Raw genomic sequence first — 25,942 nt, 5'->3', positions numbered from 1 at the left:
TAGGACACACAATAGAAGTTGAAGTATGTAGCATAGTACATAGGGCACACAATAGAAGTTGAAGTATGTAGCATAGTACATAGGGCACACAATAGAAGTTGAAGTATGTAGCATAGTACATAGGACACACAATAGAAGTTGAAGTATGTAGCATAGTACATAGGGCACACAATAGAAGTTGAAGTATGTAGCATAGTACATAGGGCACACAATAGAGGTTGAAGTATGTAGCATAGTACATAGGGCACACAATAGAAGTTGAAGTATGTAGCATAGTACATAGGGCACACAATAGAAGTTGAAGTATGTAGCATAGTACATAGGACACACAATAGAAGTTGAAGTATGTAGCATAGTACATAGGGCACACAATAGAAGTTGAAGTATGTAGCATAGTACATAGGGCACACAATAGAAGTTGAAGTATGTAGCATAGTACATAGGACACACAATAGAAGTTGAAGTATGTAGCATAGTACATAGGGCACACAATAGAAGTTGAAGTATGTAGCATAGTACACAGGGCACACAATAGAAGTTGAAGTATGTAGCATAGTACATAGGGCACACAGGGCACACAATAGAAGTTGAAGTATTTAGCATAGTACACAGGGCACACAATAGAAGTTGAAGTATGTAGCATAGTACATAGGGCACACAATAGAAGTTGAAGTATGTAGCATAGTACATAGGGCACACAATAGAAGTTGAAGTATGTAGCATAGTACATAGGACACACAATAGAAGTTGAAGTATGTAGCATAGTACATAGGGCACACAATAGAAGTTGAAGTATGTAGCATAGTACATAGGGCACACAATAGAAGTTGAAGTATGTAGCATAGTACATAGGACACACAATAGAAGTTGAAGTATGTAGCATAGTACATAGGGCACACAATAGAGGTTGAAGTATGTAGCATAGTACATAGGGCACACAATAGAAGTTGAAGTATGTAGCATAGTACATAGGGCACACAATAGAAGTTGAAGTATGTAGCATAGTACACAGGGCACACAATAGAAGTTGAAGTATGTAGCATAGTACATAGGGCACACAATAGAAGTTGAAGTATGTAGCATAGTACATAGGGCACACAATAGAAGTTGAAGTATGTAGCATAGTACATAGGACACACAATAGAAGTTGAAGTATGTAGCATAGTACATAGGGCACACAATAGAGGTTGAAGTATGTAGCATAGTACATAGGGCACACAATAGAAGTTGAAGTATGTAGCATAGTACATAGGGCACACAATAGAGGTTGAAGTATGTAGCATAGTACATAGGGCACACAATAGAAGTTGAAGTATGTAGCATAGTACACAGGGCACACAGGGCACACAATAGAAGTTGAAGTATGTAGCATAGTACACAGGGCACACAATAGAGGTTGAAGTATGTAGCATAGTACATAGGACACACAATAGAAGTTGAAGTATGTAGCATAGTACATAGGGCACACAATAGAAGTTGAAGTATGTAGCATAGTACATAGGGCACACAATAGAAGTTGAAGTATGTAGCATAGTACATAGGGCACACAATAGAAGTTGAAGTATGTAGCATAGTACATAGGACACACAATAGAAGTTGAAGTATGTAGCATAGTACACAGGGCACACAATAGAAGTTGAAGTATGTAGCATAGTACATAGGACACACAATAGAAGTTGAAGTATGTAGCATAGTACATAGGGCACACAATAGAAGTTGAAGTATGTAGCATAGTACATAGGACACACAATAGAAGTTGAAGTATGTAGCATAGTACATAGGACACACAATAGAAGTTGAAGTATGTAGCATAGTACATAGGACACACAATAGAGGTTGAAGTATGTAGCATAGTACATAGGGCACACAATAGAGGTTGAAGTATGTAGCATAGTACATAGGACACACAATAGAAGTTGAAGTATGTAGCATAGTACATAGGGCACACAATAGAGGTTGAAGTATGTAGCATAGTACATAGGACACACAATAGAAGTTGAAGTATGTAGCATAGTACATAGGACACACAATAGAGGTTGAAGTATGTAGCATAGTACATAGGACACACAATAGAGGTTGAAGTATGTAGCATATTACACAGGGCACACAATAGAGGTTGAAGTATGTAGCATAGCACATAGGGCACACAATAGAAGTTGAAGTATGTAGCATAGTACATAGGACACACAATAGAGGTTGAAGTATGTAGCATAGTACATAGGACACACAATAGAAGTTGAAGTATGTAGCATAGCACATAGGACACACAATAGAGGTTGAAGTATGTAGCATAGTACATAGGACACACAATAGAAGTTGAAGTATGTAGCATAGTACATAGGACACACAATAGAGGTTGAAGTATGTAGCATAGTACATAGGGCACACAATAGAGGTTGAAGTATGTAGCATAGTACATAGGGCACACAATAGAGGTTGAAGTATGTAGCATAGCACATAGGGCACACAATAGAAGTTGAAGTATGTAGCATAGTTGAGCAGGCAGGCATGTAGGGAGGAGCATGCACATGTAAAGGGATGCTGAGGATGCCATGCAGCATATAACCCTGGCCTTTTTACCCTGCACAACTAGCTGAGCCATCCTCTAAGCCAGAGCGCTGAGCAGCAGCGCCACTTGTGATACCCTGGACAGCGCTCACCCAATCAGCTCCACATTCTGCCAGCCAAGCTTCAAGTCTCTCCAGCATGGTATGTGCATTGTACAGAAGGGGGACACACACCTGATTCATTCATTCTTTTCTACTTACTACTAATAGCCTACATGCTGATTTGTGTGATAGGATAGAGCTAACACTGCTAGTGACAGGTGCTTAGGAGAAATCACAAGAACTGTCAAGCATTTATTTTTTCCTTTATGCATTTTAGCATGCAACTTATTTGAAATGCATTGGATCGGGGGGACTTTTTCTACTCTAAACTGCCCCCCTGATCCAATTAGCCGGGGTCTTTCAAACACTAGCGTGCCCCTCCTTGACTAGACACATGGTAATATAGCTTATCCTCTTCACCCAGACTGGAAGGTGAAGCAGCTGTCTGCCTGGCTTCCCTATGTGTGATCTATCCAATATTACTCTAATCCTTAGCACTCTTCTGCTGTACCATATTGCATAGTAGGTTTACTATTATACCGCTACCAGATTGGCATCTTGTGCCCAGGGTGATTGTAGACTGACTGTGTTCTTGGGGTGACTGTAGACTGACTGTGTTCTTGGGGTGACTAGTAGTGAATTTGTATTTAGGCTGTTGGTTGAGGTGTACTTTGTAATCAAGGGAAAAATATTGTGACCAATGTAACCCCTGTAGGCAAGCCATGCCATGCCTAATGGGCAATATATCTAGCTGTCAATGTATTGCGCTCATTATCCTACTGACACATGCCTAGGGGGTTGGTAGGCATATGATGAGATGCAGATCGGTAGATCTCATTAGCTATGTTGGAGCTGTCATCAGTTTAAATGGCCATCAATGGGATTGTGAGAACAGGCAAGTGAGTATTGTAGGCTGTAGAGTGGGTTGAGTGTAAGCAGTGTACTAGATGGGATAAAGGGGATGTACAAGGGGAGGAGAGCATGGTGGGCTGAGGAGAGGGGCGGTCTATTCCCTATTTTATTCTGCAGAGTGGGGGCAATCGGAGAATCCAATGGGATGACCTAAAAACCACTGCCAAGGAAACCCACAGCTATACAGATAATGCACCTCTTTCACTGGGCTGATTAATGGAGCCGGATTGTAGATGGCTCAGACAAGTATTGTCTTCTCACATGCTGGGCTGAATGGAGGAGAAGATGTGCTGGGGAAAATACCTGAACGCTCCTGAAAGCTGAAACCTTTTAAATGTCAAGTGAGCCTAGAACCCAGCAATTATCAGCCGCTAAAATAAAACTAGAATACTCCTTTTCCCTGACGGATAATGTTATTGTGATATTTTTATGTAGTGATAATATTCGTCATCAGTGGACCTATGAAGACTTAAAGTGATTGGAAACAATCACCTTGTAAAACAACAATAGAAATGTAAGGCAAAACATTTAGGTATAGATATATAAAAAAAAAATTATAAATATATTTTTTCCCTTTTTTTTTATAAGTGATCACATTCCACTGTTCTCAGTTTCTTAAGAGCTGGGGGAGGAGAAGCAGCAGTGCACTGAACTTCCCAGTGAAAGGCTGTGTCAGGACAAGTCTGGTCATTGGAGGAGAGCAGGCAGGTAGAGAACTGACCACGGTGTGCTCTCATGCTTAGGCTGGTCATAAATTATACAATTTTCTTATTCAATTTCCTTTAGATTTACCTTCAGTGCCAGTTCACACATATGCAATGTCAGACATCGCATGTGATTCGCACCGCACTGCTGTGCCAATCACATGTGATGTCTGTGCGTTGCGAATTCAGACATACAGATTGTATGGCTGAATTTGCATCGCATTCGGATCAAAGTTGCACAGGACCCTTTTTTTGGTCCACACCAGAATTGGATCGCATGGGGGTTCACACCTATGTTAACCGATTCATGCCTGAATTGACAGTTCGAAACTGCGATATGCGAACTGATCTGGGAGAGTCGTTAACTTTTGTATTGAAACCTCCAGCCGTTCGCATATGGCAGTGTAAACTGCCTGCGAGTCGAGTGTGCTGAGGGAACCCGCAGTAGATTCGCAGGGTTCCCGCATTGCATATGTGGGTGAATCGGCAACTATGTAGTCCTTAGTCCCGGTTCACATATATGCGATGCAGGAACCCTGCAAATCAAACCGGTTCCCGCATTGCATATGTGGGTGAATCGGCACTTAACTATGTAGCCTTAGTCCCGGTTCACACATATGCGATGCAGGAACCCTGCAAATCCACTGCCGGTGTAACGTTAAAAAACCATACCCCGTGAAGAAACCATACCCTCGTCACTTCCGGTCTGAAACAGCTGAGCAGCGCAGTAGTGCGCATGCTCAGAGCCCCGGATACGTGATTGAAGAAGAAAGAATTTGAGAAGTGCGCATGCTCGGTGGGCATGAAATTATCACGGCAATGTTTCTAATGTTATACTTGCGGCGGGTACATTAAAACACTTCGGGTGCAACATAAATCATGTCCTCTCCTATCGCTGTAACATCCCTCATCTCCGGTAATAAATATAAAAGCGGCGGCGGGTGTATGAGACGTAAATGTGACGGCGATCGCGGCTCCGTGATCCGCTTTTATATTTATTACCGGAGATGAGGGATGTTACAGCGATAGGAGAGGACATGATTTATGTTGCACCCTAAGTGTTTTAATGTACCCGCCGCAAGTTTAACTACCGTGAGAAATCCATACCCTCCAAAGCGGAACCGGAAGTGACGAGGGTATGGTTTTGTCACAGGTATGGTTTTTTCACGGAACACCGGTTCCCGCATTGCATTCAACTCACACTGCCATACGCGAATCAATACAAAGGTAACGACACCCCCAGATCAGTTTGCATATTGCAGTGCAACGTGCCAGTTCGGATATGAATCGGATCGCATAGGTGTGAACCACCATGCGACCCGATTCTGCTGCGGACCCAAAAAAGGGTCCAGTGCGAGTTGTGCCCGAATGCGATGCAAATTCGGCCATACAATCTGTACGCCTGAATTCGCATCGCACAGACATCGCATGTGATTTTCAGAGCAGTGCTCTCCAAATCACATGCGATGTCTGACATCGCACATATGTGAACCGGGACTAAAGGAGAGTTGTACAAGAAGACTGTATAATATATGGCCAGCCTTAAGATCGAGTCACACCTATGCATGTTGCTTTTGAGCATTTCAGCAGTGCTTTTTGCTGTGCTTTCTGCGTTTTCGAACATGCAATTTGGACGCTCTTTTCATGCATTTTTATTGCGTTTTTTTTTCTTTTTTTCTTTCTTTCTGGCCAATTTGTTGTTGGGCAGATTAAATAATTTAAAATGCATCAAAAAAGCTTAAAAAATGCGTAAAAACGCAGGACTTGCGTTTTTAATGCATGCCCATTGATGTCTATTACATGCAAAACGCTGAGTTTTGCGGGGGAAAAAAGTCCATGACCCTTTCCAAAATCGCAGAGGCACAAAAATGCATTGATGTGAACGTGTTCCATAGGAACCCATGTTAAAAAAATTAAATGCGTTTTTGTAAAAAGCAGGAAACTATGCATTAGTGTAAATGGAGTCTTAGTGTGGTCAGTTTTTATTAGGAAAGCAGAGGGACTGGCAGGAACTCCACAGATTTTCACATAAAGGACGCAATACACAGAGAACGGGAGACTTTCTAATACAAGTACATGGTACAGCAGGCACAAGTCAGGAATATGAAATGTTGGGGTAACCTAGTACACACACTGAGAAAATTGGACAAAAAATACCACTTTCAGAACGATCGTTCGATAATCTGATCGTTATTACAAAACTTTTGAGAGCCGATCATGACAGTTCATGCGGAATTATCTGAAGGGACAAACACAAAAAGTTTTTCTTGTACTATAACAGAATGATTTTTGTTTATTCAGTACAGTATTCATCCCGAAAAAAAAAAAATCGCACGAACGAGACGCATGCTGGGAAATGAAATGACCCATTACAATACAATACAAGACATTCCATCACTTCTGAAGTTGTATTCTGTCCTATGAGAATTTTCCTAACTTTAGTAACCTATGGGAGTTTCAATGCGAGACTAGCATGCAAAAAAAAAAAAAAACAAACCTGTGCGATCATTCGTCTGATATTCTTATCGTGTGTACGAGGCTTCAGGATACAGTGCATGCATGTGGATGCATATAGGCGTATTTATTGTCTGCAGATGGCAAGCCGCAGGTATAGCCTGTCATTAAGTGAATAGCTGTACAGTCCTGCACTTGTGTAATCACTGATGCTTAACTGCGTCGGCATTTACTTACGCATGTCTGTACGTCGTATTCCCCCAAATGCAGTAAGCCTCGACGTTTACATGAGTACAGGGGCGTACAGACATTTCCTTCCTTTTTTTTGACAGGTTGTACACCCCACCTTCAGCTCGGCCAAACCATCTGATTGTACAATCAGTCTATAGTGAAGGGGTATTGACGTTCACCCAGGTCCAGTAGGTACATTTTTCTTCCAGCAGAGGTCCGAATCGCATGTTTGTGAGATGACCACCCTGCATCCTTGTAACCAATCACCTACTTGTTAAAGTGTTACTAAACCCAGGATCCTGCATTCACTATAATAAAACAACAAGAGAAGGGCGCACCGACCTTGTGCATTACCACTTAAAAGTTTATTAAAAGCAAAGAAGGGTAGCGTACAATATACTCACAAACGTAGCATATGAACAAGCATATAGGAAATGGGCACTGCTTGCTTCCAGGACACTTCTCTACTGCTGGATAGCGTGATGTTTTCCTCAAAACCTGATGTGGCTTACGCGTTTCGAGGGAGGAACTCGATTTTGGCTCTGAGGAAGAGGGTCCTCCCTCGAAACGCGTAAGCCACATCAGGTTTTGAGGAAGCCATCACGCTATCCAGCAGTAGAGAAGTGTCCTGGAAGCAAGCGGTGCCCATTTCCTATATGCTTGTTCATATGCTACGTTTGTGAGTATATTGTACGCTACCCTTCTTTGCTTTTAATAAACTTTTAAGTGGTAATGCACAAGGTCGGTGCGCCCTTCTCTTGTTGTTTTCTTGTAGTGCCTTTTGGATACCCTTGGTCCTGAGGGGAGCAGCAAGACCACTTCATTTGTGTCATAAAACCGCCTAGAAGATTCACCTTCCCGCACACCACTCGAGCGCAGGAGAGATATTGTTGTTTTTTGGAAATCCCTGCATTCACTATATCTGGTCTCCCACAGTACACAGAAAATGGAAATGCAATTATTTTAGGAAACTGCTAAATACCTTTTCTCATCAGCAGTATATAACAGTCTTGTGACTTCTATCAGTCCCTAGTAAAGCTTGTAGGAGGAGTTTACATTCTCCACCGGGCCTCTGTCTGGACATGTCTGGACAGTGCTGATTGGCCCTGTGCTGATCACATGCACCCTCCCAAGAAAAAAACAAAAACTCTCTAACAATACACACCAAACTGGGCATGTGCAGCCTGTCCCCTGGCTCTGTAAATATCAGGTTATTTTTTGGAGGAAGAGGAGGATCAGAGAGACATGATCACACAGCCTATTATATATAATGCAAAGGATTAACCCCGTAGGTTCCATAGTGAGCATAACAAGCATGCTTTACTGCATGCAGGGCCCTCTAGTTCCTCCTGTTTTGAATTGTATTGTAACTGTATTGTCTTCCCTCACATTGTAAAGCACTGCGCAAACTGTTGGCGCTATATAAATCCTGTATAATAATAATAATAATAATATACAAACTGATTTTACTGTTGTGGGCAGGGCTGCAAATCACACGTGATGTCTGTGCGTTGCAAATTCAGCCGTACAAGCTGAATTTGTATCGCATTCGGACCAAAGTCGCACAGGACCCTTTTTTGATCCGCACCGGAATCAGATCTCGTGAGTGTTCACACCTATGCGATCCGATTTGTGTCCGAATTGACAGTTCGCACTGCGATATGCAAACTTATCTGGGGGTGTTGTTAACTTTGTATTGGCACTCCCAGTAGTTTGCATATGGCATTGTGAATTGCCTGCGAGTCGGGTGCAAAGTGGGAACCCGCAGTGTATTTGCAGGGTTCCCGTATTGCACCAATGTGAACCAGCACTAAACTGATCAGCGCTGATCGAACACACAGCAACACACAGCAAGCCTGCTCGTGAGAAGGCAATCATTAGATCAGCTTCCCGCAAACGGCATTGGCCAGAGATGGATTGAAACTTGGCTGCTCCCTTCTGAAGCAGATGATTTTCAATCCATCTATGGCCAGCAATCTGATTCCAGGTGCAGACCTAAAAATGCATCCTGCACCATTTTGGTGCGAATGTGCATCACACAGACATCGCATGCGGTCTGCACAGCAGTGCGGTGCGAATCACATGCGATGTCTAGCATCGCACCAGTGTGAACCCAGCCTAAGGGACAGAGTCAGTCAGTCTGTTTTTATTCAGCTGGCTTAACCACTTCCAGACCCGCCGCAGTTATACGTCGGTACTTTGACGTTAAATACCGGGGTTATGGCAGCAGATATTTCTTACCGGTGGGCGGTCCTCTTTCTCATAAAAATCGTCACAGCGGCAGATTCGCTGCAGGATCACTTTTATGGGGAGCGGAGTGGTAATAGGACTAAAAGTGATCACATTTTTTTTTAAAGGAACAGTGTAAAATAAAAAATAAAAAGTCAAATAAATAAGAAAAAAAATAATTTAAAGCGCCCCGTCCCTACGAGCTTGCGCGCAGAAGCGAACGCATACGCAAGTTGCGCCCACATGTGTAAACGGTGTTAGGGCTCTTTCACACGGTCCGCCTCCGTAGGCGGATCCGTGCTGCTCAGCGAGGATCGATCCGCCAATCCCCGCTGAGCCGGCGGATGACAGCTCCGTCTCTGCTTGCAGTGCGGAGAGGGAGGTGTCACAGCTCCTGCTGCTCTCAATGGGGAATCGGATGAGAGTGGGCCCGCCTGTCCGCTCTCATCCGATCTGATCCCTGAACGGATGGAAAAATAGGGTTTCCATCCATCCGGATTTCACGGACAGGATCGGATACGGATGGCAGCGGGTGTCAGCGGGGGTGTCTCCGCTGCCCCATAGAGATGCATGGAGGATCTGATCAGATCCGCCTAAAAAACTGACAGGCGGATCTGATCGGACCGCCCGTGTGAAAGAGCCCTTAAACTACACATGTGAGGTATCGCCGCGATGGTTAGAGCAAGAGCAATAATTCTAGACCTCCGCTGTAACTCTAAACTGGTAACCTGTAGAGATTTTTAAAGCGTCGCCTATGGAGATTTTTAAGTACCAATGTTTGTCGCCATTCCACGAGCGTGTGCAATTTTGATGCATGACCTGTTGGGTATCTATTTACTCGGCGTAACATTATCTTTCACACTGTAGAAAAAATTGGGCTAACTTTACTGTTTAATTTTTTTTAAATGCAGTGAAATGTATTTTTCCCCCAAAAAATTGTGTTTAAAACACTGCTTCTCAAAAACCCTGCGATAAAAAATATTGCAACGACTGCCATTTTATTCTCCAGAGTCTTTGCTAAAAAAAAATCTATATATAATGTTTGGGGGTTCTAAGTCATTTTCTAGCAAAAAATAATGATTTTAACTTGTAAACAACAAGTGTCAGAAATAGGCCTGGTCCTTAACCGCTTGCCGACCGACGCACAACTATTTACTGCGGCAGTCAGCCCCTCACAGGCAGAGCGAAGTAGGTCTACGTCGCTAGCCTGTGAGGGTCTAGGGAGCAAGCGCGCGCCCCCGGAGGCGCGCTCCCGCTCCCGCGCGGTCACGGACCCGATGTCCGCCGGTCACTCGGTGATCGTCGGTACAGCGGGAGAAAGGCAGGCGGCTAATGTAAACAAGCCGCCTGTCATTCATTTCCCTGTGTAGAAACAGTGATCATACGGTTCTACTATGTAGGACCGTTGATCATTGTTCCTACACATCAAGCCACAGCCAATCACAGTTAGAATCACGCCCCTAGGGACACACATAGCCCCTCCCTTTTAAAAAAAGTTAACCCCTTCACTGCCAATGTAATTTTACAGTAACAGTGCATATATATATATAGCACCGATTACTGTAGAAATGTCACTAGTAACCCCAAAAGTGTCAAAAATGTCAGTCAAGGGTCCGATCTGTCTGCCGCAATGTCGCAGTACCGCAAAAAAAAATCGCAGATCGCCGCCATTACGCGTTAAAAAAAAAACAACAAAAATTAAAAAAATATTTCCCTTTGTTAGTAAACGCGATAACATTTGCGCAAACCAATCAAAATACGCTTTTTGCAATTTTTTTTACCAAACATATGTAGCAGAAAACAAATTGGCCAAAAATGTTAAAAAATTTTGATTTTTAAAATTTTTTTTTGGGGAATTTCATATAAAAAATGTGAAAAATATTGTTATTTTTGCAAAATTGACGCTCTTTTTTTGGTTATAGCGCAAAAAGTAAAAATCGCACAGGTGATCAAATACCACCAAAAGAAAGCTCTGTTTGTGGGAAAAAAGGACGTCAAATTAGTTTAGGTACATCGTTGTACGACCGTGCAATTGTCCGTTAAAGTCACGCAGTGCCGAATCGCTAAAAACCCCCTGGTCGGAATGGGGGTAAAATCTTCCGGGGCTTAAGTGGTTAATAGCTGCCCCGGTGTTTATCATCTACTAGTCAGAAGACTTTTTTCGCTCCTCAGTATGTCAAATGAGCTTTACTGACAATGAGGGGTTAAGCTCAACGTAAGCTGAAAGCAGTAAAACGCAGATGTTTTTATGCTCTTAGGATTAAAATGTAGAATTTAGCCGTCCCGGATTTGGACAGTGTGAACGAATGCTTGGAAACAATAGAAGATGCTCCCTCCTATTCTGTTTTTTCATCCCTTGTAAGATATTTTTCCCAATAGAACTTTGGTATGTTTATGCTGTCCTGTTGGGTAAATGTATTCATATTATCCCAGTGTTCCCTGCCACTCAAACACTGGCTTAGCATGCTGGAAGGTTTGGTTTCCCAGCATTCCATGAGATGCCTCTGATGAGTTTGCACACTGTTCCAAATTTGCTTATGCAGGCCATACACAGTGCAATTTTCTTTCCTGCAACCAACTAGTTATACTTACCTCCTCTGTGCAGTTGGTTTTGCACAGAGCAGCCCAGATCCTCCTCTTCTCGGGTCCCTCTTTGGTAATCCTGGCCCCTCCCTCCTGTTGAGTGACCCCCTAGCAAGCAGCTTACTATGGGGGCACCCGAACCAAGCCGCAGCTCCCTGTGTTCATTCAGACAGGGAGCCACTGCCTGGCCCCGCCCCCTTTCTCTTCTCATTGGCTGACTGACTTTGATTGACAGCAGCAGGAATCAATGGTGCCGTACTGCCGTCTCAGCCAATGAGGAGGGAAGTCCCAGGCAGCCGAGACACTCCTTTAACCCCCCTGGCGGTAATCCCGAGCGTGACTCGGGGTGGATTTTTTAGGTTAGGAACGGTATCCCCGAGTCACGCTCGGGGTGAATGTGCAGAGAGCGCAGCGGTGTTCTCTTACCTTCTCCTGGCGCTCCAGTGATGATCTCTCATTGCTGTGACCGCCAGCCGAGAGTCCCGCCGCTCCTCCGTCCTCCGTCGGTGTGATGACTTCCTAGTTCTGTTCCCTGCAGCATGGGAGCGGAACTAGGGAGGGAAATTAAAAAAAAAAAAAAAAACGTTGCACAAAACACATTTTATATTTTATATATATATATATATATATACAGGGAGTGCAGAATTATTAGGCAAATTAGTATTTTTGAGGATTCATTTTATTATTGAACAACAACCATGTTCTCAATGAACCCAAAAAACTCATTAATATCAAAGCTGACTATTTTTGGAAGTAGTTTTTAGTTTGTTTTTAGTTTTAGCTATTTTAGGGGGATATCTGTGTGTGCAGGTGACTATTACTGTGCATAATTATTAGGCAACTTAACAAAAATCAAAGATACAGTATACCCATTTCAATTATTTTTTTTACCAGTGAAACCAATATAACATCTCAACATTCACAAATATACATTTCTGACATTCAAAAACAAAACAAAAACAAATCAGTGACCAATATAGCCACCTTTCTTTGCAAGGACACTCAAAAGCCTGCCATCCATGGATTCTGTCAGTGTTTTGATCTGTTCACCATCAACATTGCGTGCAGCAGCAACCACAGCCTCCCAGACACTGTTCAGAGAGGTGTACTGTTTTCCCTCCTTGTAAATCTCACATTTGATGATGGACCACAGGTTCTCAATGGGGTTCAGATCAGGTGAACAAGGAGGTCATGTCATTAGCTTTTCTTCTTTTATACCCTTTCTTGCCAGCCACGCTGTGGAGTACTTGGACGCATGTGATGGAGCATTGTCCTGCATGAAAATCATGTTTTTCTTGAAGGATGCAGACTTCTTCCTGTACCACTGCTTAAAGAAGGTGTCTTCCAGAAACTGGCAGTAGGACTGGGAGTTGAGCTTGACTCCATCCTCAACCCGAAAAGGCCCCAAAAGCTCATCTTTGATGATACCAGCCCAAACCAGTACTCCACCTCCACCTTGCTGGCGTCTGAGTCGGACTGGAGCTCTCTGCCCTTTACCAATCCAGCCACGGGCCCATCCATCTGGCCCATCAAGACTCACTCTCATTTCATCAGTCCATAAAACCTTTGAAAAATCAGTCTTGAGATATTTCTTGGCCCAGTCTTGACGTTTCAGCTTGTGTGTCTTGTTCAGTGGTGGTCGTCTTTCAGCCTTTCTTACCTTGGCCATGTCTCTGAGTATTGCACACCTTGTGCTTTTGGGCACTCCAGTGATGTTGCAGCTCTGAAATATGGCCAAACTGGTGGCAAGTGGCATCTTGGCAGCTGCTTGCTTGACTTTTCTCAGTTCATGGGCTGTTATTTTGCGCCTTGGTTTTTCCACACGCTTCTTGCGACCCCGACCCTGTTGACTATTTTGAATGAAATGCTTGATTGTTCGATGATCACGCTTCAGAAGCTTTGCAATTTTAAGAGTGCTGCATCCCTCTGCAAGATATCTCACTATTTTTGACTTTTCTGAGCCTGTCAAGTCCTTCTTTTGACCCATTTTGCCCAAGGAAAGGTAGTTGCCTAATAATTATGCACACCTGATATAGGGTGTTGATGTCATTAGACCACACCCCTTCTCATTACAGAGATGCACATCACCTAATATGCTTAATTGGTAGTAGGCTTTCGAGCCTATACAGCTTGGAGTAAGACAACATGCATAAAGAGGATGATGTGGTCAAAATACTCATTTGCCTAATAATTCTGCACTCCCTGTATATATGCATATATATATATATATATATATATATATATATATATATATATATATATATATATATATATATATATATATATATATATACACACACACATATATATATATATACATATATACATATATATAAAATTATATTATTGATTCAATTATAATTCATGCGTTATATATTATATATATATATATATATATATATATGTGTGTGTGTGTGTATGTATATATATATATATATATATATATATATATATATATATAACTATATATATATATACACACACACACATATATATATATATATATATAATATATAATGCATGAATTATAATCTAATCAATAATATAATGTTATTATATATATTATATATTAAATAATAAAATTATAATATTGATTCGATTATAATTCATGCGTTTGTGTTTCGAATTTATCACATCTGGGATGTCTACTAGACTCTTGTTTTGGTCAGGTTTAAGTCAGTAATTACTAAGAATTGTAGGCCTATAATACATAACGCCAAATTTCCATGAAAACAATTGTACCGCTTTTGGTATGTAATTCCTGACATAATCATACCGCCAGGGAGGTTAACATCGCTGGATCTAGATTAACCTCAGGTACATATTAGGGAGGACTAAGTGGGGCTGCTGCACACAGAATACTTTTTATCTTAATGCATAGAATGCATTAACAACACAGGAAATAGCCTAATATCATTCCAGATCTTTAGCCCCATTTGTACAGAACAAACATAAACAAGTATATGTACTTTCACTGGCCAAATTGTTATGTGAATTATTTACAGGGCTTTTTTTCAGCAGGAACTCGGGAGAATGCAGTTCTGGCACCTCCTGCACTGAATGCATGTAATGGCAAGGGGTGCTGGGCTGTGCTGGAGAGAGCCTGTTAATGCTGGGTGCTGGTGGTTCTATTATTGCTGGAAGGGGTCTATTTGTTGTATGGCGTTCTATTGTTCCTGGTGGTGGATCTATTGTTGCTGGGGGGTTATTTGTTCCTGGATGAGATCTTCTGTTGAGGGAGGGGTCTATTGTTGCTAGCTGCTGGAGAGTCTATCGATGCTAGCTGCTTGAGTCCCGGTTCACATTTGTGCGATGCGGGAACGCTGCGAATATACAGCGTGTTCCCGCATCACATCCGCACCCCTTGCAGTTCACCCTGCATATGCGATACTCTGGGGGTGAAAATTAAAAGTTAACGACACCCCCAGATCAGATCGCATATCGCAGTGCGATCTGAAAGTTCGCACAGAATCGGATTGCACTAGTGTGAACCACCATGCGATCCGATTCTGCTGCGGACCAAAAAAAGGGTCCTGTGCGTGTTAGGTGCGATTGCGGTGCGAATTCAGCTATACAAACTGTATGGCTGAATTTGCACCGCACAGAGATCGCATGTAATTTTAGGAGCAGTGCGCTCTGAATTACATGCAATCTCTATGATCGCAGAAATGTGAACAGGCACTAAGAGTAACTTTAACATTTTCCAAATGGTCCTAACTAGCAGTTTGCAGTTTTTCTGGGATGCCGAAGCATGTACAATAGAACCTACAGAATGTTAATATTGGACTTGGAAAGAGCTTCCTCCACCCTGGCACATTGAGGGGGATTTACTAAAACTGGTGCACACAGAATCTGGTGCAGCTGCAGGGTCGGTGCAAGGATTTTTGGCGCCCTAAGCAAAAAAAAAGTAATGTCACTGGTACCCCCAAAAGTGTCTGCCGCAATGTCGCAGTCCCGCAAAAAAAATCGCAGATCGCCGCCATTACTCGTTAATAAAAAAAACACCAAAAATGACAGAAATCTTTCCCTTAGTTAGTAAACGCAATAACTTTTGCGCAAACCAATCAAAATATGCTTATTGTGATTTTTTTTTTTTTTATTTATATCTTTATTGGTGATTTTTTATATATACATACATTTCAAACAAACATTGTCATGATCTGACCAAACCCCACCCCCCTTACCTCCCCCTCCCTCCTCCCCCCAATTAAACCAAAAAAAAAAAACCACAGAAAAAAAAAAAACAAAAAAGAAAGTTTTTATACTTTTATACACTCATTCCCAACATTTCTTCGTATGAAGATGTATTCCATACTATATTACCGTACGCCAGAAGGGGTATGGGGACCGTCCCCCCGCAGCCTGGACCAGGCTCTGCCCAGGGTGACCCTCTCTTAAACTCCCTTTAAGAGGAATTGGCTTCCAAGTATTGCACCCAGGGTCTCCATCTCAACTTAACTTGATCCCCTGAATTTCCCAATATGGCGGACAGTTCTTCCATCTTAAAAATCTCGTTGACCTTCCCACACCACAACTCGTAAGTTGGGATCACTGTCTGTTTCCAGAAAATAGGTATGCATGCCCTTGCTGCATTCAACAGATGCAGAGCCAGGGACTTCCTGTAGCTCCGCACTGAGCTTCCTGTCAAATGCAGCAAGCACAACGCGGGGTCCTCTAGTATATCCACGTTGGCTATATGTTTTATAGCCACTGCTATCTTATTCCAAAATGGCCGCACTCTTTTACATCCCCAAAAAATATGTACCATATTTCCATCCTCCAATCCACACCGCCAGCATTTTCCTGAGACCGCCTCTTTTATTCTGTGTAATAGTGATGGGACTCTATACCATCTGGTTAGAATTTTATACCCTGTCTCTTGGATCTTACAATCTAGTGACGATTGGTGAACTAATCTCAGGATCTTATTTATCTGCTCTTTTGACCACACGGTGTTTAACCTCCCTGGCGGTATGATTCTGTCAGGAATTCTGTTCCAAAAGCGGTACAATTGTTTTCATGGAAATTTGGCGTTATGTATTATAGGCCTACAATTCTTAGTAATTACTGACTTAAACCTGACCAAAACAAGTCTCTAGTAGACATCCCAGATGTGATAAATTTGAAACACAAACAAGTGAATTATAATCGAATCAATAATATTATTTTATTATTTAATATATAATATATATAATAAAATTATATTATTGATTAGATTATAATTCATGCATTATATATTACATATATATGTGTGTATATATATATATATATATATATGTGTGTGTGTGTATATATATATATATATATATATATATATATATATATATATATGCATATATATATATGCATATATATAATATAAAATGTGTTATGTGTTTTGTGCAACGTTTTTTTTTTTTTTTTGAATTTCCCTCCCTAGTTCCGCTCCCATGCAGCATTGCTGCTGCAGGGAACGGAACTAGGAAGTCCTCCTAACGACAGACAAGCGGCGGAGATCTCACTGGCGGTCACAGCAATGAGAGCTCATCGCTGGATCGCCAGGATAAGGTAAGAGAAGCTCCGCTGCGCTGTCTGCACGCTCTGCCCATTGACCCCGAGCGTGACTCGGGGATACCGCTAATAGCAGAAAATTCCTACCCCGAGTCACGCTCGGGGATACCGCTAAGGCGGTTAACTCCTGCTCCCATTTTTGGATAAACGGCAATTGTTGGTCTCCCTCATCTTCTGACAATTGTGTATAGAACCTTGAGATCAGATGGCCCGTCGCATTACCTGTTGTACACATATTTTCCAGATCCGTTAGCTCTCGTGGTGCATACCCTTTCTGCCGAACTTATCTAATATAATTATACAACTGATGAAGGCTGAAATAATCTAGCGATTCTCCTGCACCTGTCCTAAGTTCTTCTAGGGAGGGCATAGGCCCATTTTGCCATATATCACCTAGGCGCCTTTTACCATTCTGAGCCCACCTACGGAGTCTGGCATTTATACACCCCGGGGGAAAATCCGGGTTTTGTGATTTTTTTTAGCAAACATAGGTAGCAGAAAACAAATTGGCCAAAAATGTAAAAAAATTTAGATTTTTACATTTTTTGGGGGGGAATTTCATATAAAAAAATGTGAAAAATATTGTTATTTTTTCAAAATGTACACTCTTTTTTTGTTTATAGTGCAAAAAGTAAAAATTGCACAGGTGATCAAATACCACCAAAAGAAAGCTCTGTTTGTGGGAAAAAAAGGACGTAAATTTTGTTTGGGTACGGCGTCGCACGACTGCGCATTTGTCCGTTAAATTCGCACAGTGGCGAATCGCATAAAGTGGCCCAGACGTAAGACAGCAAAATCCTCCGGTGGTAAAGTGGTTAAAGTCGCACCCAAAATCAGTCAAAAATAGTGCAGAAACGACTTTTTCAAATTGGTGCGGCGCAGCAAAGTCACAATTGGAACAGTGCCGTTTTCGGCAATAGGCTGCGACTTGTTGATAAATCAGTTCAGTGCAGTGTTGCCAACCTCCCGGGGGGAAATTTACTGGCAAAACGTCCAAAATTTACGGACGGCACCAATTTTTTACTGGCATTGCAAAAATGTACATAAACAGGCTGTTTTCAGTGCTAAACCGTGCAAATATCAATACTTAAACTATAAACATGTAGATAGTGCTATTAGCAATGTGTTTAGGTTAAACAAAAGTCAAAAACCATATTTCTCCATTAACATGGAGAGGTGAAGGGGGCACAGGAGCAGGACACTGATGTCCTCTGCCCCCGGGCCCCGACTCCTCTCTCTACTACTCCAGTCTGCAGTGCGCTGCTAGCTGTCGGACTCGGGGGGGGGGGTGAGAAAGAAAACCAACGGAGCTTCCCCTTTTTAGGTGGAGCTCTGCTTTAAATAACTGTTGGTTGCAAGTTGAGGTTGTACATCCACTGGAAAATACAGAACTGTCCATTGCATTACAATTAGTGGTGCTACAATTGGCTGTGCTATTCCCCCTAGTGGTGCTGCCCATACCTTGGATCAGAAAGGTCCATATTTAGAGTCCAATTATCTGGCTGCCCATAATCAATCGAGTCCCAATAAAGGTTGACACTGCCAGTTAAACGGTTACATACTTTAATCACTAATATGCTCACAACTTTCTTCCCATGATGGACTGCACCATAAGGAATGATTGCAGAGTGCCAGCCACACATTGCCCCCCAATGATTGCAGACTGAGTGCCAGCCACACATTGCCCCCCAATGATTGCAGACTGAGTGCCAGCCACACATTGCCCCCCAATGATTGCAGACTGAGTGCCAGCCACACATTGCCCCCCAATGATTGCAGACTGAGTGCCAGCCACACATTGCCCCCCAATGATTGCAGACTGAGTGCCAGCCACGCATTTCCCCCAGTGATTGCAGAGTGCCAGCCACACATTGCCCCCAATGATCGCAGAGTGCCAGCCACACATTGCCCCCAATGATCGCAGAGTGCCAGCCACACATTGCCCCCAATGATCGCAGAGTGCCAGCCACACATTGCCCCAAATGATCGCAGAGTGCCAGCCACACATTGCCCCCAATGATCGCAGAGTGCCAGCCACACATTGCCCCCAATGATCGCAGAGTGCCAGCCACACATTGCCCCCAATGATCGCAGAGTGCCAGCCACACATTGCCCCCAATGATCGCAGAGTGCCAGCCACACATTGCCCCCAATGATCGCAGAGTGCCAGCCACACATTGCCCCCAATGATCGCAGAGTGCCAGCCACACATTGCCCCCAATGATCGCAGAGTGCCAGCCACACATTGCCCCCAATGATTGCAGAGTGCCAGACACACATTGCCCCCAATAATTGCAGAGTGCCAGCCACACATTGCCCCCAATGATTGCAGAGTGCCAGCCACACATTGCCCCCAATGATCGCAGAGTGCCAACCACACATTGCCCCCAATGATTGCAGAGTGCCAGAACACAGCATTGCCCCCAATGATTGCAGAGTGGCAGCCACACATTGCCCCCAATGATTGCAGAGTGGCAGCCACACATTGCCCCCAATGATCGCAGAGTGCCAGCCACACATTGCCCCCAATGATTGCAGAGTGCCAGCCACACATTGCCCCCAATGATTGCAGAGTGCCAGCCACACATTGCCCCCAATGATTGCAGAGTGCCAGCCACACATTGCCCACAATGATCGCAGAGTGCCAGCCACACATTGCCCCCAATGATTGCAGAGTTCCAGCGATCCCCCCCGCACTTACCTCTCTCGCAGTCGCAGCTTCTCTTCAGTCCCCGGCTCCCCGCGGCGCCTCCTCCTCGTCCAATGGCACGGTGTTTGCCTTTCGGCCAATCAGGAAGCGAGAGGACCTGCTCCCTGATTGACCAGGAGGAGGATCCGTGTGACAATAGCGAATTCTCATTCGCTATTGTCACAGAATGGGCGGGTCTCCGAGTCCGAGTCCACACACAGTCCACACGCTGCACGCACTCACTGTCAGTGCCAGCGGCCGGCGGGAAAACTTGAATGACAACGGGGGCGGAGGCAGGCGCAGGCGGACCTGCTGCATTGATCTCTGCGAGAGAACTTGGAGTCAGTCGGGAATCTTCGGAACTGCGCGCCGCACATGCGCAGTTCCGACCTTGCCGCCGCCGCCGTAGATTTACTGGCACTTTTCTCCTGCTACGGGCATTTACGGGCAGGAGAAAAGTGCCCTGTTTTAACGGGCTGTCCGTAAATCTACGGGCGGTTGGCAACACTGGTTCAGTGTGAACGAGGGCTAAAACCTGGATGCTGATTGGTTACTATGCAAAGCTGCACCAGATTGTGCACGTTCCTGTTTTACTAAATGTCACCCATTGAGTGAGAGGTGGTGAGGGATCAGGGATTTGCATGGTCGTGGCTTCTGAATGTTAATGCAAATTTTGATCTAACATTTAATAGGTAAAACATTTCTCTGTGATAGAAGCATAGTTCCATTTTGTCAGAATGGTTGTAGAGATGTATTGATATCAATGATCTATTATAGGACTCACAGGAGCCAACTGTAGAAAACATTCTAGATCTACAAGAGCCCGCACCTTCAATGAGGAATGAGATAATGATCATTATTATCCATCCTGTGTAGGTAAACAATCATTCAAAGGAAACTGTTACAGAAAGAAAAAGGCGATATTTAAATACCTTCACCCCCCAGGAGATTCCATTGTTTTGTGCAAGTAGAGTAACTAGGCAATGATGCCGCCCAGCACACGCGCTGTATAGAGATCTCCCAGGTATTTCAGGTTGGGCCAGTTTTACTGTTACCTTTTCTGTGCCGTTATGTGCGCCTAAGTTTGCATCCAAGCTGTTCATTAAAATAATATGTAAAAAAGGCTGCTGGATTATGGCTGAAATACAGGGGCACACAGAGGCGTAACTAGAACCTTCAGGGCCTTGGTGCAAGAAACCATGAAGGGACCCCTGGCCGCTGCCCTTCCCTTCAAGCCTGGGGCTTTTCCCACTGATCCTGGGGCCCTTTACTCTCATTGCGGGACCCTTTCACAAGTTCTGTAGTGTGCCCCCTTCCTGCCATCTTGGAGCATCCCCACAGTGGTGGAATGCCAGGGCCCGGTCGCAAGTGTGACCTTTGCGATCCTGGAAGTTCACCCACTGGTGTCAGTAGTTTTTATTTTTTGATATTTTAATTATATTATTTTTTATCATTTTATTTTATTTTTTTTACAATTCTACTGACTATGACTCTGTCCATTCAGAAAAGGAAGGAGCTGTTAATTACATATTTACCGACCCCTTTCTGGTTCTCTGTTGTGACACATCCCCTGCAGCAGCCAACAGGAGAGGGGAGGGAGCACAGTGGGGTGGGGTGGGGGGGGGGGGCAGGGGAGCACACAGGGGCCCCGGACACACAAGTGAACTGGATAGGAGGAGTGGCGGGGGCAGCATACAGAGGAACCAATCTCCTCCATTTTCCTCCTGCAGCTACAGGAGGATTTCTCTACATGCTGCCCCCGCTGCCCCTCCTATCCAGGTGTACAGGGGAGCCTCACAGGCCCCCTGTAACATGGGGCCCGGTTGCAATTGCAACCCCTGAAGTTACGCCCCTGGGGCCACATATAAGACATAAATAATGCAGCTCTGTACTAACTAATACATTATTTATTTATACACAAACAGTGTAAGACCCCGTTCACACTGGGGCGAGCCGACTTTGCCGGGCGACCTGTGTAATCGCGGTGCGCAGCTCGCACCGTGACCTCGGAGCGGCCGGCACGGACTTCATATAATTGAAGTCAATGCAGGTCGCTCCGGGTCGCCCCAAAGAAGCTCCGGACCCTTTTTCTAAGTCGGAGCGACTTGTGTTGCTCCTATTAGAACGGGTCCACAGCTTCTCTATGGCAGGCAACCTACGGCGACCTGTCAGGCGACCAGGTCGCCTGACAGGTCGCCCCAGTGTGAACCGGCTCTAAGGGGTTGATTTACTAAAACTGAAGAGTGCAAAATCTGGTGTAGCCGATTGGCTTCAGCTTGTTCTGTTAAGCTTTGACAAAAACCTGGAAGCTGATCGGTATCTATGCCGAGTTGTTGCAGATTTTGCACTCTTTAGTTTTAGTAAATCAACCCCTAAGTTGATTCAATCCATCTTCCATCCATTGAATCCATTGAAATCAATCCATAAGTTCCCACTGACACCATTGATCTTTTTAGCTATCTGTAAGGGGATCATTCTTCCCAATGACCACAAGTGTAAGAAGCATTCTTCCCACTGACCATCACACTAATGTATCATTCATGAGATGTAGATATAATAATCTTTAGCAGGGGTTCCCTGAGACCGGAAAGTTATCTCAAGGGTTCCTCTGTGTTGAAAAGGTTGAGAAAGGTTGGTCTAGGGGGGTCAATTCACTAAGAGTTGAATACCGGCGAATAAAATGCGGTAAAATAACACATGCGGTAAATCAGTTGTGAAAGTTCAATTCACTAAGAATTTAGCGTTAAATAACGAAGGCAGTATTTTTTCGATTGTTTGGTAACTACTGCATTTTCTCATGTGGTAATTTATTGCATGTGTCGGTGGTTAAGGGGTGTTTAAGGTCATTTCCTTATAACATTTTACTTTTTACATGTTTGTTATTTTTCTTCTGCAAAAAAAAAATATTTTTTAATCTAACATTTTTTACAGTAATCTGTATTTGGAGGCATTGACATTTTAACTACCTTCTCAAATGTATGTCTCCTGATGCTTGGTAATCCAAGCTGTGTTTTTTTCCATGCGGAGATCTGTTTCCTGAAAATCGCTGTTAAGCTGTGTTGCGCTCCTTTATTAAATCCATTCAAAAAATTAGTTTTTTTTTTTCTGTAAATGGATGGCCTACTAGAGCTGTTGAAAGTGCTCTTTGCTAGATTGTTTTGTTTTTGGCCCAATTATGCGCTACTGCCTATGTTTATATTGTGGAAACTAAAGGAAACTGAACTATATTTTTTTTATAATTTTTATAAACATTTTTAGTTATTTTTCATGTTCCTATCCAAGTTTAACTTGTTGTAATGGTGTATATAACCAAAAGTTCTACAGTGGCCACTTCAAGAGGTCACTTCTAGCTGGAGTAATTGTCATGGTTGACATACTCCATGGTTGCACTTTTGTAAAAAAAGTTTACTTTAAAAAAAAATATATAATTTTTTTTTTTAAAGTTCTTGATGTTAAATTTCAGCTGATGTTTGCATTTAATTTGCACTGCACGTCATGCCTTTTTGATTAAAAAATAAATAAATAAATTATACTTGCGATGTATCATGCCACATTTTTGTGTGTCCACTGTTGGTGGAATAGTGTTAACTTTCGGTGGGTGGAATTAGACTCCTCTCTAAGGGTAGTATTGCACCCCTTTCCATGGGTGGAATAGAACCCCTTCCTGTGAGTGTTCGGTGGTGGAATTAGGCCCTTTTCTGTGGGTCTTCTGTGGGTTGGATTAGGTTCTCAGTGGGTGGAATAGAACCCCTTCCTGTGAGTGTTCGGTGGTGGAATTAGGCCCCTTTTCTGTGGGTCTTCTGTGGGTTGGATTAGGTTCTCAGTGGATGGAATAGAACCCCTTCCTGTGAGTGTTCAGTGGTGGAATTAGGCCCCTTTTCTGTGGGTCTTCTGTGGGTTGGATTAGGTTCTCAGTGGATGGAATAGAACCCCTTCCTGTGAGTGTTTGGTGGTGGAATTAGGCCCTTTTCTGTGGGTCTTCTGTGGGTTGGATTAGGTTCTCAGTGGGTGGAATAGAACCCCTTCCTGTGAGTGTTCGGTGGTGGAATTAGGCCCCTTTTCTGTGGGTTGGATTAGGTTCTCAGTGGATGGAATAGAACCCCTTCCTGTGAGTGTTCGGTGGTGGAATTAGGCCCTTTTCTGTGGGTCTTCTGTGGGTTGGATTAGGTTCTCAGTGGGTGGAATAGAACCCCTTGCTGTGAGTGTTCGGTGGTGGAATTAGGCCCCTTTTCTGTGGGTCTTCTGTGGGTTGGATTAGGTTCTCAGTGGATGGAATAGAACCCCTTCCTGTGAGTGTTCGATGGTGGAATTAGGCCCTTTTCTGTGGGTCTTCTGTGGGTTGGATTAGGTTTTCAGTGGATGAAATAGAACCCCTTTCTGTGAGTGTTCTGTGGTGGAATTAGGCCCTTTTCTGTGGGTCTTCTGTGGGTTGGATTAGGTTTTCAGTGGATGGAATAGAACCCCTTTCTGTGAGTGTTCTGTGGTGGAATTAGGCCCTTTTCTGTGGGTCTTCTGTGGGTTGGATTAGGTTTTCAGTGGATGGAATAGAACCCCTTTCTGTGAGTGTTCGGTGGTGGAATTAGGCCCTTTTCTGTGGGTCTTCTGTGGGTTGGATTAGGTTCTCAGTGGATGGAATAGAACCCCTTCCTGTGAGTTTTCAGTGGTGGAATTAGGCCCTTTTCTGTGGGTCTTCTGTGGGTTGGATTAGGTTCTCAGTGGGTGGAATAGAACCCCTTCCTGTGAGTGTTCGGTGGTGGAATTAGGCCCCTTTTCTGTGGGTCTTCTGTGGGTTGGATTAGGTTCTCAGTGGATGGAATAGAACCCCTTCCTGTGAGTGTTCGGTGGTGGAATTAGGCCCTTTTCTGTGAGTCTTCTGTGGGTTGGATTAGGTTCTCAGTGGGTGGAATAGAACCCATTCCTGTAAGTGTTCGGTGGTGGAATAAGGCCCCTTTTCTGTGGGTCTTCTGTGGGTTGGATTAGGTTCTTAGTGGATGGAATAGAACCCCTTCCTGTGAGTGTTCGGTGGTGGAATTAGGCCCTTTTCTGTGGGTCTTCTGTGGGTTGGATTAGGTTCTCAGTGGGTGGAATAGAACCCCTTCGTGTGAGTGTTCGGTGGTGGAATTAGGCCCCTTTTCTGTGGGTCTTCTGTGGGTTGGATTAGGTTCTCAGTGGATGGAATAGAACCCCTTCCTGTGAGTGTTCGATGGCGGAATTAGGCCCTTTTCTGTGGGTCTTCTGTGGGTTGGATTAGGTTTTCAGTGGATGGAATAGAACCCCTTTCTGTGAGTGTTCTGTGGTGGAATTAGGCCCTTTTCTGTGGGTCTTCTGTGGGTTGGATTAGGTTTTCAGTGGATGGAATAGAACCCCTTTCTGTGAGTGTTCTGTGGTGGAATTAGGCCCTTTTCTGTGGGTCTTCTGTGGGTTGGATTAGGTTTTCAGTGGATGGAATAGAACCAGTTTCTGTGAGTGTTCTGTGGTGGAATTAGGCCCTTTTCTGTGGGTCTTCTGTGGGTTGGATTAAGTTTTCAGTGGATGGAATAGAACCCCTTTCTGTGAGTGTTCTGTGGTGGAATTAGGCCCTTTTCTGTGGGTCTTCTGTGGGTTGGATTAGGTTTTCAGTGGATGGAATAGAACCCCTTTCTGTGAGTGTTCGTTGGTGGAATTAGGCCCTTTTCTGTGGGTCTTCTGTGGGTTGGATTAGGTTCTCAGTGGATGGAATAGAACCCCTTTCTGTGAGTGCTCGGTGGTGGAATTAGGCCCTTTTCTGTGGGTCTTCTGTGGGTTGGATTAGGTTCTCAGTGGGTGGAATAAAACCTCTTCCTGTGAGTTTTCGGTGGTGGAATTAGGCCCTTTTCTGTGGGTCTTCTGTGGGTTGGATTAGGTTCTCAGTGGGTGGAATAGAACCCCTTCCTGTGAGTGTTCGGTGGTGGAATTAGGCCCCTTTTCTGTGGGTCTTCTGTGGGTTGGATTAGGTTCTCAGT

General features: G+C 43.8%; 1 protein-coding gene across 1 annotated transcript in view; it reads left to right on the top strand.

Annotated features, from left to right (window-relative positions):
* The first annotated feature begins 2,551 nt into the window (after positions 1–2,551).
* The window catches only part of ELOVL2 (ELOVL fatty acid elongase 2), a 177,800-nt gene continuing 154,409 nt past the window's right edge, over positions 2,552–25,942 (top strand). Inside the window, exon 1 of the mRNA XM_082258838.1 lies at positions 2,552–2,709. Coding sequence (XP_082114964.1) covers positions 2,707–2,709 — 3 coding nt within the window. The 5' untranslated portion in view covers positions 2,552–2,706. The remainder of the gene's footprint in view (positions 2,710–25,942) is intronic.

This window comes from Pelophylax lessonae, assembly GCF_965119305.1.
Source record: "Pelophylax lessonae genome assembly, chromosome: 5".
Classification (NCBI taxonomy): domain Eukaryota; kingdom Metazoa; phylum Chordata; class Amphibia; order Anura; family Ranidae; genus Pelophylax; species Pelophylax lessonae.
The sequence above is the reverse complement of the archived record's forward strand: the minus strand, read 5'-3'. Positions and strand labels throughout refer to the sequence as shown.